The 20,189-nt window shown below is 46.6% G+C and overlaps 1 protein-coding gene across 2 annotated transcripts in view; it reads right to left on the minus strand.

Annotated features, from left to right (window-relative positions):
* Positions 1-18,187, minus strand: part of LOC139264616 (cilia- and flagella-associated protein 69-like) — a 206,062-nt gene extending 187,875 nt beyond the window's left edge. Inside the window, exons 1-3 of one of the 2 annotated variants that reach the window (XM_070881352.1) lie at positions 17,858-18,187; positions 9,687-9,749; positions 4,162-4,227 (exon numbers count right to left, since the gene is read on the minus strand). In XM_070881352.1, coding sequence (XP_070737453.1) covers positions 4,162-4,227; positions 9,687-9,749; positions 17,858-17,935 — 207 coding nt within the window. In that variant the 5' untranslated portion in view covers positions 17,936-18,187. Of the gene's footprint in view, positions 1-4,161; positions 4,228-9,686; positions 9,750-17,857 lie in introns of those variants that run through there. The other variant, XM_070881354.1, reaches the window with a different exon arrangement.
* Between the last annotated feature and the right edge of the window lie 2,002 nt (positions 18,188-20,189).

Here is a 20,189-nt window from a genome sequence, read left to right on the forward strand (position 1 = left end):
GCAGCGGGCGCCAGCGGGAGCTAAGTCCACCAAGTTCGGCCCGCTGCGGGGAGGGAAGACCGCTGGGGACCGCCTCGCTGACGTCCACTGGCGTGTAACGCGCATAAGTGTCCTCCCGCCCACCGAGCTGCCAGTTTGGTCCAGGCGGGAGTCCGCTGCAGCAGGGGGAAGGACCACCGCGTGGAGGCAGGTCTAACCTCAACGGTAAGTAAGAAGACCGGCAAAAAAAGGATAGTAAACTGCTTTTCTTAATTTTTTTCCAGTGATTCAGGTGGATGGGGTTCCCTGAAGATTTTCCAGTGTTTTTTTTTATTTTTTGGAAATGTTTAATTTTATCTGTTCCCACCTCTGAGCCTGACTCAATCCTCGACGGTACTTTGGCGAGGTTTTGCAATTGCCACCGAGATTGGGAGCTCCCACCCACTGCCGCCCAGATTCAGAATGTAAGTCCTTTTGTGTCGCCGGGCGGTCTTTCCAGGACTTTTTCACGAAAGTTGTGCCCAAAGTATCGTCAGGATCTCAGCGGTCCTTTGGGCAGCACTTGGGCGGAACTTAGCTTCCACCAAGTTCGGGGCCTAGGTATCACATCACAGCCCTGGATATCTCAACTATATTACGTATCTATTTATATTAAATATAAATTGTGGCTGTCCCGTGTCAATCAATGTCTATCCATCCTCTTTGTGGAACCTGCGCCGTCTCCAGGCCAGATCCAAGACCACCCCAACCTCTGTCGTCGAGCTACAATACGCGGATGACGTCTGCGTCTGCGCACATACAGAGGCTGCACTCCAGGACATAGTCAGCGTAGTTACTGAGGCGTACGAAAGCATGGGCCTTACGCTAAACATCCGTAAGACAAAGGTCATCCACCAGCCTGTCCTCACCGCACAGCACTGTCCCCCGTCATCAAGATCCACGGCACAGCCCTGGACACCGTGGACCACTTCCCATAACTCAGGAGCTTCCTATCAACAAGAGCAACACCGCCACCAGTGCACCAGTGCAGCCTTCGGCCGCCTGAGGAAAAGAGTGTTTGAAGACCAGGCTCTCAAAACTGCCACCAAGCTCATGGTCTACAGGGCTGTAGTAATACCTGTCCTCCTGTATGGCTCACAGACATGGACCATGTATAGTAGACACTTCAAGTCGCTGGAGAAATATCACCAACGATGTCTCCGCAAGATCCTACAAATCCCCTGGAAGGACAGTCGCACCAACATCAGCATCCTTGTCCAGGCTAACATCCCCAGCATTGAAGCACTGACCACACTCGATCAGCTCCGCTGGGCTGCCAGACACGAGACTCCCAAAGCAAGTGCTCTACTCGGAGCTCCTTCATGGCAACGAGCCAAAGGTGGGCAGCAGAAACGCTACAAGGACACCCTCAAAGCCTCCCTGATAAAGTGCAACATCCCCACTGACATCTGGGAGTCCCTGGCCCAAGACCATCCTAAGTGGAGGAAGTGCATCCGAGAGGGGGCTGAGCACCTTGAGTCTCATCGCCGAGAGCATGCAGAAATCAAGCGCAGACAGCGGAAAGAGTGTGCGGCAAACCAATCCCACCCACCCCTTCCCTCAACGACTATCTGTCCCACCTGTGACAGAATCTGTGGCTCTCGTATTGGACTGTTCAACCACCAAAGAACTCACTTCAGGAGTGGAAACAAGTCTTCCTTGAATCCGAGGGACAGCCTATGATGATGATTGTGTAATCGGAATAGTATTTATAAAGGGCAAGGGATTATCAGTCATGTGGTCAGCAATGACCAATCAGATCCAAAATGCCTGTGCTTGATTGCATAACAATGTCCTTACTCCTGGCCTGAACTCTACAGCCACCCTTTCCCCTTCCTGACTCTGCATGCAGCTCAACACCTGAAGGAACATTTGGCCTCTACTTAGGCACTCACCCCAGCCTCTACTCTCATAATGAACTTAACCAGCAAACCTCTGACTGCTGACCCTCGCCCAGCCATGTCGTATGTCAACCTGGCAACCAACCTCACCTTGAGCTTTGTCTGGACTCCACCTCCAACATTTTCTTGCTGAGAGGTTAGCAACTCCCATGAGAGAAAACCACCGAATAAACTCAATCTTCACATTAAATTACTGAAAGCATTCTCACTTTTTTCAATGTTATTCTTATCTTTACATATGTTGTAGATATTGGATATAACATTTATATATATATATAGCTGGATATATTTATGGTTATATATATATTTTTATTTAAGCATAAAAATGGTAATATGTTGTATATTCTGAATATTTCTGATGCTAATCTATTCTATTTCTAATTATTATATAACAGGAGTTAGTGACAGCTGAAGGACACATTTATTTATGTATGTTTCCTATTTCTTTTTAACTTTTATCCATTAACAATATCATTAAAAAATGTAATAGTTATAGAAGGCATTTGTTAAGGTTATGCACAAGAGATTATTCACAAAAATAAAAGCATATAGAATTGGAGGTAACCTTGTGACATGGATTGGGAGGTAGGAGACAGAAAGTAGGGATAAAAAGAATATACTCTGATTGGGAAGTTGTGAGAAATAGTGTTGCATCAGGGAGCTGCTTTTCACCATATATATCAATGACTTGGATGAAGGAATAGAGTTGTAGATCCAAGTTTGTAGATCTAGTGGAGATACGTACCATGGGCTGTGCAGATGGGAACAGGAAGTTGCAAAGGGACATAGACAAATTAAGAGAGTAGGCAAAACTGCAGATGAAGTTCAACATGGGGAAGCTGAGGTCATTCACTTTGGATCTGACAAAGACAAATCGGAATATTTTCTAAATAGTGAAGGCTAGGAACTATAGAAGAGCAATGGGATTTGGGTGACCATGTATACAGATCAATAAAATCAAAATGGCGAATGGAATGTTGTTCTTTATCTCACGGGAGGTGGAACATACACGGGAGGAAGTGATGTTTCAGTTGTACAGAGCCTTGATCAGACCCCATCGTACTGCGTTCAGTTTAGCGCACCATGCCTCAAGAAGGATGTAATGGACTTGGAGGTACAGTGGAGTTTCACCAGAATGGTAACCGGGGCGTGAAGGGTTAAAATGAAGACAAGTTGCATAAACTTGGTTTGTATTCCCTTGAGATTAGACGGTTGAGGAGTCATCTAATTGGCAGGTTTAAAAAGATAGAAATTCGATAGGGTAGATGCAGAGAAATTATTTCCTCTAGTGAGTGAATCTAGATCAAAGGGATATAATCAAATTATTTAGGAATTAGTGGAAATCCAGAACTCTCTTTCCTAAAAGCCTATGAGCCAGGGTTTGGTGAAACCTAAGTTCCGCTCTAGTACCGTCCAAAGGACTGCTAAGATCCTGACGTTATTTTGGGCAGAAGTTTCGTGAAAAAATATGGGGAAAACCGCCAGGCGGCAAAAATGGACCTTGCACGTCGATTCTGGGTGGCAGTGGGCGGCAGGTCCCATTCTGGGCGGCAAATGCGATCCTCGGCAAAGTACCACCAAGGATTGAGTCGGGCCCAGGGAGGGGAGAACAGCGAAATTAAAAAAAATTCAAAACAATTTAAAAAAATTACCAGAAATCCTTCAGAGGACCCCATCGACCAAAATCTCTGTAACAGAAATAAAGAAAAGCAGTGTACTAACCTTTTTTTTGCAGGTCTTCATACTTACCGTTCAGGTAAGACCTGCCTCCACGCGGTGGTCTCTTCTGTTGCTGGAGCGGAGGACCGCCCGGACCAAACTGGGGACTCAGTGGGCAGGAGGGCTTTTGTCGGCGGACGCCAGCGGACAGCCCCCAGCGGTCTTCTCTCCCCGCCGGCATGAGGATCTGACCAAACTCGCTCGGAGGGGAGAGCGCCCAATAAACATCGAGACCGCCGAGAAAACTCGGTGAGCCAGCGGTAAGTCGACCAAACTCGGGCCCTATGGATGTTGGGTCGTTTGGAAATCTTCAAGACTGAGGGCAATAGATTTTTGTTGGGTCAAGATAGATCAAAGGCTGATAAATAGAGTTGAGCTACAGATCACCTGTGATCTGATTGAATGGTGGAACAGGATCAAGGGGTTGAATGTCCTACTCTTGTTGCTATGTTACACAATATTTTGATTCCTACTTAACGCATAGAAACATAAATAAGTGAATTGTCAACAGCAAAAAGGATACAAAACCAAACTGATAATGGTTCACTATCCTCTTCAAAGCATGCAGATGTCTTTCAATAAGGTTGCACTGCAGAATATGCAAAAATAGAATTATATGCAGAAATAGCCTCAAATGTAATACATGTAACAATATTTGATTGAAAAAGTAGACAGCTTCTAAATTCCAGTAACATTCTCATCTATTTTAATCAGTGGTCTGACTGAGGCTTTTAAGTTAAATTAAGAAATTAATTGCTTCATCCTAAAATGCAAAGCCCAATGGAAACCATAACATGGTTGAATTTCAAATTCAGTTGGAGGGTGAGAAAGTTGGATTTCAAACCAGTGTCCTGATCTTAAATAAAGGCGATTAAAAAGACATGAAGGCAGAGTTGGCTAAAGTGGACTGGGAAAATAGATTAAAGTGTAAGACGGTTGATAATCAGTGGCAGACATTTAAGCAGATATTTCATAACTCTCAGCAAATATATATTCCAGTGAGATTCTAACAAATATCATGGATAAAATAAATATAAAAACATTTATACCATTAATATAAATTACCAAATTGTGATACCACTGTTGGTTATGAGAATACCCTGGTGATCATTCTTGGGAAGCTTACATAATGAGCTACAATGCAATCAGATTCAGAAAGAAAGATTTGCAGCGGGTACAATTCAACGTGATACATACAGAACATTTTTTTAAACAGTGACTTTATATCCTCGAAATCCCAGAGGTCATCGGATTTCTATCAGTTTGTCATCTGAGTTCCATATACCTTGTACTTGTTACTCCCTGGCATGTTATATCTGTTGTACCTCTGTGCAAAAAACATTTTCTGCAATAACGGCACTTTTTTCCTTTAGGTAACTGACACAGTTTCAGAAATTACAAGTGAGTTTCAGGTAGTATTCTAATTTTTGCAGGGATACCTACATAAAAAATAATTTGCGTAAGAGAAGGAACCAAAAGAAAGAATATGTGATAAATCAGAAAAGAGATCATAGCGTGTTAATTAGAAAAGAGATCACAGGATTATGGTGAATAAATTTATGAAACTATCAACCCACTGCTTATCTGCAATAAAAAAGCAAATAACAGTGGAGAGTACAAATTGAAACAGATTGTCTAATTATAGGAAGGTATTGTTGCCCTTGAAAGGGTAGAGATGAGCAATGAAGCAATGATTTCAGATATCAGGAAAAGTTAGAGAAGTTCACCCGGTTTTCTTTAGAAAAGAGACTTCAAAGTTACTTAATTGAAGTTTTCATTATATTACACAAACAACAAAAATAACTGTTGCCCCAGCATGCACTAAATTAGGTACAGTCACAGATCATTGTATTTCAACCCTCGTACAATACTGTTATACCTGTAGGGTCAGCTAGTGTCAGTAATGGTGGGCATTCGCACCAGACCCTTTGCAGCCATTCTTACTTGTGAACGTATCCTCATGTGATGGTAATCCAACAGCTTCTCTGCGATTTGCGCTGCGAGCAGGCGCATGCACAGCGATGACGTCATCGCCATGCACGGCGACCCCCACAACAGTGCTGACTGCTTTGAGGATCGTGCCAGCCGATGTCACCACCAGCTTCGCGGGTCGTGAAGCTGGTGGACATCCGCCATCGGGGCGCCCCTTAAATGGAAGGCCGTTTGCGCCATGGGCTGCCATATTTTTCTGCTCGCCAATGGTGGCCCTCGCCTCGACTGGGCCACCATCCTGCAAGGCAAGCAAGGCTGTGTCATCGCACCAACGTTCTTCTCAATCTTCCTCGCAGCAATGCTTCATCTCACCTTTAACAAGCTCCCCACTGGAGTGGAGTTAAGCTACAGGACAAGCGGGAAATTGTTCAACCTCCGGCACCTCCAGTCCACATCCAAGGGTGTTCCAACCTCCGTCATTCAATTACAATATGCCGATGATGCTTGCGTTTACGCACACTCGGAGGCCAAAACTCCAAACCAACATTGACACCTTCACTGAAGCGTACGAGAGTCTGGGCCTTTCATTAAACATCTTTAAGACAACGGTTCTCTACCAACCTGCCCCCCGCCACATAGTACTGCTCCCCATTGATCAAGATCCATGACGAGACCTTGGTAATGTGGTCCAATTCCCATACCTTAGGCGCCTACTATCAGCAAGGATAGACATCGATGACGAAGTCCAACACCACCTTCAGTGTGCCAGTGCAGCCTTTGGCCACCTGAGGAAAAGAGTGTTCAAAGGCCAGGATCTCAAATCTGGCATCAAGCTCATAGTCTACAGAGCAGTAGTGATACCCGCCCTCCTATATGCTTCAGAGACGTGGAGTATGTACAGTAGGCACCTCAAAGCACTGGCAAAGCACCACCAATGTTGCCTCTGCAAAATCCTGCAAATTCATTGGCAGGATAGGCCCACCAACGTCAGCGTTCTCTCTCAGGCCAACATCCCAGCATCGAGTCATTGACCAGGCATGATCAGCTCCAATGGACGGGCCACATTGTTCATGTTGTGTATGGTGAAAGAGTCAGACTAAATACTGTGAGCTCAAAGTAATGTGTGACCTTAGTCTTTTATTGCAGGTCTCCAGAGTGCCTCTCCAACCTGTGAAGCCTCCTTAAATACCTCTGCTCCCAAGGGATTATGGGATCCCTTGGGACTCCCGGGGATGAGCCCTCTGGTGGCTGTACAGAGTAAATACAAGTTTACATATATAACAGTCCGCATGCCCGATTCCAGACTCCTGAAACAAGCACTCTACTCCGAGCTACGTCACGGCAGGAGAGTCCGAGGAGGGCAGAGAAAGCGCTTCAAGAACACCCTCAAAGCCTCCTTGAAAAAATTTAACATCCCCACCGACTCTTGGGAATCCCTGGCCCAACACCCCTCAAAGTGGAGGAGAAGCATCCGAGAAGGCGCTGAGTCTCTTTGCCGGGAGCAAGTGGAAGTAAAAACAGCGGAAGGAGCGTATGACAAATCAAGCACCCCACCCACCGTCCCTCCAACCACCATCTGCCCCACCTGTGACCGAGACTGTAGATCCCACATTGGTCTCATCGGTCACCTTAAAATTCATTTTAATGTGGAAGCAACTCATCCTCGACTCCGGGTGACTGCCTAAGAAGAGAAGACTCCATTTTGGGTGCTGGGCTGTTGGCTCGCTCGGAGACGTCCCTGGTGGCCAGTGGCAGTCGCCTAAGAGACTGCATAGCGTGCAGCGGCCCTCCCCTTTAATTGAAGAGGAGGGACGTTCTGCGCACTGGGCTCCGGAGCATGGCACTGGACTCCGCTTCGCTCTACCACCCAGGGAGCACCCCTCCATGGAGGCGGAGTGCCACGGATAGCGCGCCGCCTCCGTTGATGGGCAGAGCTGCCGAATTCCGTGCCGGTGGTGGAACTTCCGGGCAGGGTGATAAATGTCCCGGCTCCAGAAGGTTACAGCCTCCAAATTTGGCATGGGGCAATTTTGCCGCCTTAATTTATTTTCAGTTAAAATTTCATTCCTGCTCACTTCATGAACTCTCCTAACCTTTCCGACAATCTGAATGGTCCCTGCGAATGCGCTCAGCAATGGCTATTCCATCCTTACAGGAAACGGGGTGGGAGGAAGTGTAGCCCAGGTAGCTGTGAGATTCAGTGAGCTTATAGTGAATGATCAGAAGATGACCAACTAATGTGGACTAGCGTGACATGTTCTGTATTTTGTACTATTGCATGAAGATAAGTTGTACCGGATTGAATTAAGTGAGTGTGGTTGTAACTGCTGATCTATATGTTCATTTTACTCCGTATTTGGCCTTTTCTCATCAAATGTGGGCTAGGATGGTATGATCTTTATTTTGTATTACAGGTACTACACAAAGATAAAGTTATGTGGATTGAATGCTGTTCTGAAAGATCACTTTACTGTGAAATAATGCAGCTTAATTATTCATATCTAGTCTCATCTCACTATGTGGAGGTGTTGCTACATCCGGTTATACATAATGAAATTGATCAGGTAAATGAGCTAAATGTGGGAGAGCATCTTGAGAGTAGTGACCACAATATGGCCCTTATTTTCGCTACGATTGCGTGCCGTTTTTTGGCATCTGAATGTTTCTTGGCACGAAATACTCACTTTCCAACTTTCGTCAAAGTTTGGATGCCAGCGCGGACCACGTGCGGCAATTTTCACATTTTTGCTGCAGACACGAGTCAAAATGGGACCGGGCGGCGTTTTTCTGGACTTCATAGATTTTGGCTGTCCATGATTTTTTTCAGCGCGGCTCACACTGCGCAAAAGCCCCGCAAATAAAAACATACATTAACAAGGAATCAGTGCGGCGCACAAGAGGACAGGAGCGAGGCAATAAGAATACATGATAAAATACCTTTTTTTCCCCACAGGTAACTCTTTTTGGAGCAAGGGAAGAAGATTTCCGGGCCGAAAGGATTGCTCCCCACCGGATGGACCCGCTGCAATCCCTGGCCGAATGGCACCCCGCTCAGTCCCGCTCCCCCTGCAAGTTGAAGTTCGGGAACGGGAAGGCCATTCGGCCCGGGAATGCAGTGGGTCCAGCCGGTGGGGAGCGTCCTTTCGGCCCAGGAATGTAGTGGGTTCAGGTGGGAGCGGGAGAAAATCGCAGCAAATCGAGCCGGGTGGGTGCGGTGGCCGCAGGTCCAGCGGGGTGGGAGAGGTTCTTTGTGGCCCTTTCGGCAGCGGTGGGGTACCAACCTTTCGGGGGAGCGGGCTTCAGTGTCTCTGGTTGCCCTGGCAACTTCAGCTTTTCGCGCATGCCCAGCGAGTTTTTTAGCGCAGACTTGAAGCTCCGCCTCCCCCCAGACTAACTTTTGAGAGCGCAGCGCCAAATTCAAATAATTCTTTGACTAAAGACCCGAGGTGAAGGAGAGGTAAAACTGGGTATCATCAGCGAACATGTGAAAACTCACATTGTGTTGCCAGATGATGTTGAAAGAGAAATTGGCACTCGGGAGCGATTGCAAAGGTATAGAATACATAAACACCATTAAAAAGGGAAACTTCTAATAGCTTCAGGATGTCATGGATAAATAAATAGGCTAGAAACCAATTACATTTGAAGAAGAATAATAATAATTAAAAAAGGAGAATATGAGAAAACAAAAAGTTAAGAAGCTGAATGAGGAACAATTTTTTTTAAATCGAAAGAAACAGTGACAAGTATAACAATAAAAAGAGAATTATTTAAAGCAGGACCCCCGAGAGATTAATAAGTGTGAGGTGATACATTTTGGTAGAAAAAATTAGCAGCAGTAATTATACTTCAAATGGAAGTAGGTTCAGAGCTGTGGAAGAGCAGAGGAATTTGGGGATACAAGTTTACAGGACATTAAAGACAGTACTTCAGCTAAAAACAGCCATTTAAAAAAGGTAATGCAATTCTAGGTTTCATTGCAAGAGGCATAAAATATGAAAGCTAGGAGGTAATGATGAGCCTATATGAAGCCACAATAATACCTCAGAGTACTGTATTCAAGCCAAGTAATATTAAGGTAGATAAATAGTCAGGATTTTTTCAGAAGCTACTTACTGAGTATCGATCTTCTATTAGAGTAACAACCCGATTTAGATCCAGAGGCCTTATGCATACACCCTTATGAACAGGAGAGTAAAAAAACTAGTGTTACATTGAGCTGTATATATAAGCTTTTTTTATACTACAAATAAGCTTTCTGTCAGGATTAGTAGTATTCATTTAAAGTATAAAATTATGGATGCTTGCAAGCAAGTAATAAACCTATAGATCAACAAAGGGATTCAAATGGCATCATAAACACAAAATAAAACGCAAGTGAATAGATCTTTGTCATAGGCCGAATGGCCTCCGATGATTCTATCAAGTCTGCACTGGCTCTTTCCAAGAGAAATCCAGGTTAGTCCCACTCCTCGGCTCCTACCCCATACCCCTGCAATTCTTTTTCCTTCATGTATTTATCCAATTCCCTTTTGAACACTACCATTGAATCTGTATCCACCACCCTATCAGGCAGTGCATTCCAAGTCCTAATCGCTCGTTGCGGAAACATTTTTTTTCCTCATGTCACCTCTGGGTCTTTTGCCAATCACCTTAAATCTGTGGTCTCCTGTTATCAACCCTTCAGCCATTGATAAGTTTATTTTTATTTACTCTATCTAAATCCTTCATGATTTTAAACACCACTATCAAATCACTTCTTAGCCTTCTATGCTCAAAGGAGAATAACCCCAAAATGTTTACGTAAAGAGTATGTGCTCAATAAAATTAAAATAATGCTAAAAGTAATTTTTAAAAAAAGAGAAAGTACTGAATTGCTATATAATTCTGACGGGCAAATTCAGTATTCCTGGCAGGGAGCCATTCTCAAAGAAAATGCAGGATCAAATATATTATTTTATACTGTCTTTTATTACTTCCTTGCTCATGGCAGTACATTTTTTTTGTTGCAGACCTCTGTGTATTGACTATATATATTGAATGTGATGCTCATAGTCATGATCCAGGCCTGCACACAAGAGCTGAATTCCAGAGAAAACGCAAGAGAGACAGCCCTTGACATTAAGGCAGCAGTCAACTGCGTATGGTAATAGAGGTCCCTACCAAAACAAGGTCAACGTAGGTCAAAGGGAAATCCCTCCTGTGGCTAGAGCCAAACCTAGCACAGAGAAAGATGGTAGGGGTTGATGGAGACCAATCATTAGAGGCCCAGGACATTTATTGGTGGAGCTCCTCAGGGAAGCATCCTTAGTTCAACCATCTTCAACTACTTCATGAATAATCTTCCTTTCATCATAAGGTCATGGATTACAGCTGTTTACTGATAGAAAGAAAAGAAAGAAGACTTGAATTTATATAGCACCTTTTATAACCACCAGACGTCTCAAAGCGCTTTACAGCCAATGAAGTACTTTTGGAGTGCAGTCACTAGTGTAATGTGGGAAACGCAGCAGCCAATTTGCGCACAGCAAACTCCCACAAACAGCAATGTGATAATGACCAGATAATCTGTTTTTTTTGTTATGTTGATTGAGGGATAAATATTGGCCAGGACACCGGGGATAACTTCCCTGCTCTTCTTCAAAATAGTGCCATGGAATCTTTTACGTCCACCTGAGATGGCAGATGGGGCCTCGATTTAACGTTTCATCCGAAAGCCGGCACCTCCAACAGTGCAGCACTCCCTCAGCACTGCACTGGAGTGTCAGCCTAGATTTATGTGCTCAAGCCCCTGGAATGGGATGATTCTACATTGTTCATCTCCATTCACAATTCTTTCAATAATGAAGCTGCCCATTGACTAGGAACTTGGACAGCATCCAAGCTTCAGCAGACAATTTGCAGATAACATTCGCATCAAGCAATGCCAGGCTATGAACTTCTCCAACAAGAAAATACCCAACAACCCCGCCCCCCTCATTACATTCAACGGCACCGCCATCACCGTGTCCCCCTGTCTTCAACATCCTGGGGGTCACCACTGACCAGAAACCATATTAACACAATAGCTGCCAGATCAGGGCAGAGGCTTTAAACTCTGTAACGAGTAGCTCACCTTCTGACCCATCAAATACTTTCCAACATCTACAAGGCTCAAGTCAGGAGTGTAATGGAATGCTCACCACTCACCTAGATGGGTGCAACACATTCAAAGAAGTGTGACAACATCCAGGACAAAGTAGTCAGCTTTATCGGCATACCTGTCATTGGACTCAGCAACCATCCAATCCACTGTAGTTGCAGTATGTATTGTCTATAGCAGGGGTTCCCAAGCACGTACTCCTGCGGGCATGCAAGACATCACTGGGGAATACGCGGGAGGAATTGTCTAATGGTGGATTTTATTTATCAATTGTTATATAAGTAGTTAATTTAATTCAAGAGGCCCCAATGAGAACACAGATGCACAGAGACGGTGACTTACAACGCCCACAACTCCAATCACCATAAACTACAGCATGGCTTCAATTGCCCAGCAACTGTCCAGTCTAAGGGGTCAAGTTTCGGCCTGAGATGCTCCTATTTTTTTGGAGCAACGAGTTTAGAATGGAGTATTTTAGAAATTGCAATTCTCGGCCTTTAGTTTGCTCCAGTTCTAGTCAGTTAGAACAGTTTCATTTTAGAACAGATTTTTTTTTCAAAAGGGGGCGTGTTCGGCCACTTACGCCCGTTTTGAAAGTTCAGGCAGTGAAAACTTACTCCAAATTAACTTAGAATGGAGTAAGTGTAGATTTTTGTACGCTCAGAAAAACCTTGCCTACACTTAGAAATCAGGCGTATGGAACGAAAGATGGGGGGGTGGGAACGGTTTACAAACATTAAACACTTCACTTTTACAAATAAAGAGCCATCATCAATAATAAATGATAAATAAATAAACCAATAAATCAATGCAAATAAATTAAAATATTAAAAATTAAGAAAAAATTAAAAATCACTCAATAAATAAAACATTATTTCTACTCACCTACTGCAGCACCAGGGAGAAGAGGTCGGGGGGGAAGAGAAGAAGATGGGGGGGAGAAGAAGATGGGGGGGAGAAGAGAAGATTGGGGGGGAGAAGAGAAGATTGGGGGGGGGGAGAAGAGAAGATTGGGGGGGGAGAAGAGAAGATTAGGGGGGGAAAGAGAGGAAGATGGGGGGGGAGAAGAGAAGATTGGGGGGGGAGAAGAGAAGATTGGGGGGGGAGAAGAGAGGAAGATGGGGGGGAGAAGAGAGGAAGATGGGGGGGAGAAGAGAGGAAGATGGGGGGGAGAAGAGAAGATTGGGGGGGGGAGAAGAGAGGAAGATGGGGGGGGAAAAAAGAAGACGACGAACAAGCCGGGCCCCGCCGAGGACTTCGGGTGGGGCCCGCAAGCAGCCGATGCCGGGCTGCCGACATCTCTTTGGGCGGGGCCCGCCACAGCAAGATGCGGGCGGGTGGGCAGGCCCCGCCGACGACAAAGAAGCTGAGCCCCGCCGAGGACTTCGGGCGGGGGCCGTATGCAGCCGATGCCGGGTTACTGCCGCCGCCGACTCTTCGGGCAGGGCCCGCTCCCAGTGAGAGGCCGGACGGGCAGGCCCCGCCGCTGAGGTAAGATGCACAGGCCACTCGGTCGGAGTTAGGGGCGACATCCCGTCGGCCTGGGATAGGGTCGTCGCCCCGGAGACAGGACGCCGGCAGCTGCACGAGGGCTGTAGCTCCGCCCCCAGCAGCTCCAGCTGCGCAGCGCCGAGGTGGAAATGGGCCTACAGCTATCGAAGAATCGCGAGGTAAGTATTCGCCGCAATTTTTGTTCTATAAATTAGGCGGGCCTCTCCGATGTGCACCGTTCTAGCGGGTGGCCGAAACTTGACCCCAAATGAGCTCAGAACTTAAGTAGTTCCATTTTCAGATTCGTACGTCGCACTATAACTATATTTGCATGAAAGTAACAATGAAAAATGAACAGATGGCTAAAGACAGATTGTGATAAGGAGAAAACACAAAGTATCAGTGATGAGGAGCAAAGCAATGAAATTTGCCAGTACCAGTGCGTTTGATGAAATTGCTGCTGAGACAATGACTACTGACGCAACATGCAAATCTCAGCCTGTGAAGTGAAACATTGACACCAGGCACAAAACAAGATCTATATCATAGAGATGTAAATATAACAAAAAGTACATTGGAATGGGATTTACGGAGACTGCAGATGGTGAATATCCTCACCCACAGTGTGTGTCATGTGGTGAAGTCCTGTCGAATAATAGCCTAAAGCCATCTCTTCTACACGGTTTAAAAAAAATATTCGTTCATGGGATGTGGGCATCGCTGGCGAGGCCTATCCCTAATTGCCCTTGAGAAGGCGGTAGTGAGTTGCCTTCGTGAACCGCTGCAGTGCGTGTGGTGAAGGTACTCCCACAGTGCTGTTAGGGAGGGAGTTCCAGGATTTTGACCCAGCAATGATGAAGGAACGGCGAAGTACCTCCAAGTCAGGATGGTGTGTGACTTGGAGGGGAACTTGGAGATGATGGTGTTCTCATGCGCCCGCGTTCCTTATCCTTCTAGGTGGTAGAGGTCGTGGGTTTGGGAGGTGCTGCCGAAGAAGCCTTAGCGAGTTGCTGCAGTGCATCTTGTAGGTGGTACACACTGCAGCCACAGTACACCGGTCATGCAGGGAGTGAATGCTTAAGGTGGTGGATGGGATGCCAATCAAGCCGGCTGTTTTGTCCTGGCTGGTGTTGAGCTTCTCGAGTGTTGTTGGAGCTGCACTCATCCAGGCAAGTGGAGAGTATTCCATCACACTCTTGACGTGTGCCTTGTAGATGGTGGAAAGGTTTTGGGGAGTCAGGAGGTGAGACACTCGCCGCAGAATACCCAACCTCTGACCTGCTCTTGTTGTCGCAGTATTTATGTGACTGGTCCAGTTAAGTTTTTGGTCAATGGTGACCCCCAGGACGTTGATGGTGGGAGATTCGGCGATGGCAATGCCATTGAATGTCAAAGGGCGTGGTGGTTAAACTCTCGCTTGTTGGAGATAGTCATTGCCTGGCACTTGTGTGGCATGAATGTTACTTGCCACTTATCAGCCCAAGCCTGAATGTCATCTGAGGAGTTGCAAATGGCACTGAACACTGTGCAATCATCAGCGAACATCCCCACTTCTGACCTTATGATGGAGGGAAGGTCATTGATGAAGCAGCTGAAGATGGTTAGGCCTAGGACACTGCCCTGAGATACACCTGCAGCGATGTTCTGGGGCTATGATGATTGCGGTCCAACCACAACAACCATCTTCCTTTGTGCTAGGTTTGACTCCAGCCAGTGAAGAGTTTTCCTCCTGATTCACATTGACTTCAGTTTTACTAGGGTTCCTTGATGCCACACTCGGTCAAATGCTGCCTTGATGTCAAGGGCAGTCACTCTCCCCTCACCTCTGGAATTCAGCTCTTTTGTCCATGTTTGGACCAATGCTCTAATTAGGTCTGGAGCTGAGGGGTCCTGGCAGAACCCAAACTGGGCATCGGTGAGCAGGTTATTGGTGAGTAAGTGTCACTTGATAGCACTGTCGACGACGCCTTCCATCACTTTGCTGATGATTGAGAGAAGACTTATGGGGTGGTAATTGGCCGGATTGGATTTGTCCTGGTTTTTGTGGACAGGACATACCTGGGCTGTTTTCCACATTGTCGGGTGGATGCCAGTGCTGTAGCTGTACTGGAACAGCTTGGCTAGAGACACGGCTAGTTCTGGAGCACAAGTCTTCAGCACAGCAGCTGGGATGTTGTCGGGGCCCATAGCCTTTGCTGTATCCAGTGCGCTCAGCCGTTTCTTGATAGCACGTGGAGTGAATCATATTGGCTGAAGACAGGCTTCTGTGATGGTGGGGACCTCAGGAGGAGGCACATACGGATCATTCACTCGGCACTTCTGGCTGAAGATGGTTGCAAATGCTTCAGCCTTGTCTTTTGCACTCATGTGCTAGGCTCCGCCATCATTGAGGATGGGGATATTCATGGAGCCTCCTCCTCTATTTAGTTGTTTAATGGTCCACCACCATTCACGAGTGGATGTGGAAGACTGCAGAGCTTTGATTTAATGCATCGATTGTGGGATTGTCTGTTTTTAAGTGATGTTGGTTGAGAGACAATTATTGGCTGTGAAGGTGTCCCTTCCGGAAAACATATCTACAGACCGGGCCTCGGGAAGTGGGAATGTCTATGGCATGCTGCTTCCGCTTTTTAGCATGCATGTAGTCCTGTGTTGCAGCTTCCCCAGGTTGGCACCTCATTTTTAGGTACGGCTGGTGCTGCTCCTGGCATGCTCTTCTACATTCCTTATTAAACCAGGCTGGGTCCCCTGACTTTATGTAATAGTAGAGTGAGGGATATGCCAGGCCATAAGGTTACAGATTGTGGTGGAATAAAATTCTGCTGCTGCTGATGGCCCACAATGCCTCGTGGATGCCCAGTTTTGAGCTGCTAGATCTGTTCTGAATCTATTCCATTTAGCACAGTGGTAGTGTCACACAACACGATGGATGGTGTCCTCAGTGCGAAGACGGGACTTCGTCCTCACAGTGACTGTGCAGTGGTCGCTGGTACAATGCTGTCATGGACAGATGCATCTGCAACAGGTAGATTGGTGCGGACAAGGTCAAATAGGTTTTTCCCTCATGTTAGTTCTCTTGCCACCTGCCGCAGGCTCAGTCTGGCAGCTATGTCTTTCAGGACTCGGCCAATTCGGTCAGTAGTGGTTCTACCGAGCTACTCTTGAACATTGAAGTCTCCCAACCGGAATACATTCTGTGCCCTTGCTACCCTCAGTGCTTCTTCCAAGTGGTATTCAACATGGAGGAGTACTGATTCATCAGCTGAGGGAGGGCAGTAGGTGGTAATCAGCAGGAGGTTTCCTTGCCTATGCTTGACCTGAAGCCATGAGAATTCATGGGGTCTGGAGTCAATGTTGAGAACTCCCAGGGCCACTCCCTCCCAACTATATACACTGTGCCACCATCCCTGGTGGGTCTGTCCTGCTGGTGGGACAGGACATACCCAGGTATAGTGATGGAGGAGTCTGGGACATTGGCTGAAAGGTATGATTCTGTGAGTATGACTATGTCAGGCTGTTGTTTGATTAGTCTGTGGGACAACCCTCCCAATTTTGGCCCCAGAATATTCTTTAATCGTCAATATCCTGGAATTCCCTAAACACCACGACAAGGTGATACATATCAGGAGGAATAAAGTGGACAGCTGGTCACCCCTCCCATTCATCCCAATTTTAGTTTGTTTAATCATTTGAATAGGCTATGCTCAACATCCTGCAGCCAGAGACCTTCACGGACCAGATGTAGCTGCAGGATTCCCTAATGCTCTGGGTAGTACCATCCTTTTCCTGTTATTTTTCACTCACATGTGTGCATTCCAACACATCACCACTACGTAAACTCTGTTTGAAGCAGTGTCTTGCAGGGAGCATCTAAACAGGTGTTCTTTTGTTTTTAAACGTGAACCCAAGAACTAGTTGCAGGGCCATTGGCACCGATGACACCAGTCACTCGCTGCTAAAAGACCCATTGACTCTGTTTCAATGTGGATATGGTGCGTAGCCACGAGCACAACATCATGAATGCTAATACCTGGTTCTCAAAAGCTTTCACAATGCCTTAATTTTAAGGTGATGATATTTGTGCAACCCCTTATTGAAAGGAGAATAAAGAGTGAAAGAATAACAAGAAGACTCAAGTTACCCTATACAGCATGGCTCCTGACACCCATGCACTAACTACTGGCATGAGCAGAGCACAATTGCAACAAAGCTCATGCTATAACCAGAATGATCAAACACACTATTGGCATCTTCAAGCTTTGTTGCACGTGACTGGACCCCTCCCTTAGAGATTCCTGAATAACTGGCAGCTACTGCATGCTCCACAGCTTTGCTGTAAAAGAGTGGCTTTTCCCAGTCAGCAATCCGCAACATGTGGTGGGTAATCTGCTCACTCTGCTGCTTTCTCATTGGCCAGTTCACTGTGTAGCAACTACTCCCCACATTGCAAGCCGCTGACCTTTTGGGATCAATCAGGACCAGAGCTTCTAGTAATCCTAATTTTACCCTCGATTAGAGCAGGAATTCACAGGCTTACATCAAAGTGTTATAATCCCACTTATACATGTTAGAAATGGGCGAAGGTGTCGATGGCAAACCTGTAAATATAACCCCCCCCAGGGTGGCTCAGAGTGGCTGCTGTTTCCTGACTTGCCTGCTTCAGTCCCAGCTCACTGTCCCTGATGATGTGCCTCAGCACGGGGATGCTGCTACTCGCTGTACTGACATTCATTCTCAACGCTGATCTCCCGCCTTCCGTCCCTCACAAACCGCAGGCCCCGGGCCGGGCGGCTACACCCGCAGCGCCCGCCGCCACATCGCTGGCGATGACACTGAACAGGAGGGCCCCGGGCCTTGCTGTCGGGCGGCTCCTCCCGGAGCTCGGCTTCTCTCTGTCTCTGTGTGTGTGTGTGTGTGACGAGCGAACTCTCCGCTGTTTGTTGCCGGGTCCTATTGCCATGGCATTGCAGCTCGTTGCCATGGAAGGAACGCTATTTCGGGAAAACGGGCTACGGCGGCCGTGCAGGGTGATGTGCCACAATCTTCCCACAGGCGGCGCTGCAGATTCACCCTCTCACAACAAACAACTTGCGGCTGACAAGTTCTCAGACAATTAACACCGAGCCACATAAAGAGATATTTGCACCGCCTTCCCCCCATCAAAGAAATAGAAAATTTAGAAAGCATGCAAAATGTGTTTTGCACCATGAGCAATCTGCAATTTTCAGACAATGAAGCAGCCCATGCCCGCAAGCAGTATGATTTGGACAACATTCAGGGCTCAATTTTCCCCAGTGATTTGCAGCGTTTTTTTTTGTCACACGCCGCATTTTTTGATGTAAGTTAAAAATGTAAGATTCCCCAAGGAATGTGCTTCAGTGTAACTCAGTGACGATTTTTTTTTAGGCTAGTTTTTTTTTGCGTCATGGGGGCGTAACTTGATGTCTGCGCCAGTTTTTGTCAATTATGTAAGTTTGCCCAAAACAAAATTATCCTCAGTCGGCGTATGTAACCACTCCCGAAAAACCTTCTGGTGAGTTAAGAAAAACCAGCGCGCATTGAAAAATCGGTGCAGAAAGACATCATTGTTTTTCAGTGAAGTTTTGGAGGGAGATAAGAACACTGAAATATGCACTATAAACATTACATGTTTTACTTTATAATGCAGTAAATGGAAGTTTGATGGAATTCTATAAGTTTTCATTTTTTTTCAACTGAAACGCCACTACTGAACATTTGCAAACAGGGCTTGAGGGTCGGAGCGTCAGCCGGCAGAATTGGTCTGGCGCCCGGACATAGGGGCTCGGGGCTCAGGGCTTGGGGCTCGGCTACAAAAGAAGCTCGGGGGTGGGGGGGACTGTGGAAGGCTTACATAAGGCATCAGAAGCATGCACTATGCATCAAATCAAGCCCGGGTGGGTGGGGGGCTAGGAAGGCATACGGAAGACATCAGAAGCCTGCACTACGCATCAAAGGTAGCCCGAGGGCGTGGGGAAGTTCCCGATCACTGCCCTTGCTCAGACCTGGGTGTGGTCCATACAGACCTTGTGGGGAGAGAGGACAAAGAACCTTGTCCTGCCTGCCTGTCGTTTTGAGCTTTTTGCAAAGGTAAAATTTAAGCATGGGGGCAGTACTGACAATACCTTGTACAAGCCTTTTGCATGATGGTGCTGTGGAGGAGACAATTGATTCAACGTCATCGCATGAGGAATCTCAGAGCCCGTAGGGTGATGAGCAAGAGGCCTTACCCATCTCGGGTATATTGAGACAGGCGTTCGTACCGCACCTGAGTGATGCAGACTGTATCAGAAGGCTGTGTTTCCGCAAAGAAGTTGTAACTGAGATCTGTGAGTTAGTAAAAGCAGACCTGCAACCTAGAAGCATCAGGAGGACTGCTTTGTCAGTTGAAGTGAAGATTACAGCTGCACTTTCATTCTATGCATCTGGATCATTCCAAGCTACAACTGGGGACATGTGCGTCATTTCTCAACATGCAACACATGCCTGCATTCGGCAAGTGACTGCTGCATTATATGCCCAGAGGAGTGACTACATAAAGTTTCCATGCGTAACAGGGCTGAGAGCTTCTCCAGGATTACTGGCTTCCCAAAGGTACAGGGCTGCATTGATTGTACCCACACCTCCTTGCGAGCGCCTTTGGAGGATTCTGAGATGTACAGGAACAGAAAAGGCTTCCACTCCATTAATGTGTAGCTCATGTGTGATGACATGCATTGCATCATGTCAGTTATATCGCTATATCTGCCATGTTTCAGCAGCAGCCAGAAGGGCAAAGCTGGTTACTGGGAGACAAAGGGTGCGGCCTCGCCACCTGGCTCATGATGCCCCTACGCGTAACCCAGACAGAAGCTGACTGGGAATGCAACATGTCGCACATTGCGACGCACAGCATAATAGAGAGGACCATTGGCATCTTGAAACAGCATTTCTAATGCCTGGACCATTTTGGAGGCTACTTGCAATAC

Source organism: Pristiophorus japonicus, chromosome 5 (genome assembly GCF_044704955.1).
Source record: "Pristiophorus japonicus isolate sPriJap1 chromosome 5, sPriJap1.hap1, whole genome shotgun sequence".
In the NCBI taxonomy this organism is placed as follows: Eukaryota; Metazoa; Chordata; class Chondrichthyes; family Pristiophoridae; genus Pristiophorus; species Pristiophorus japonicus.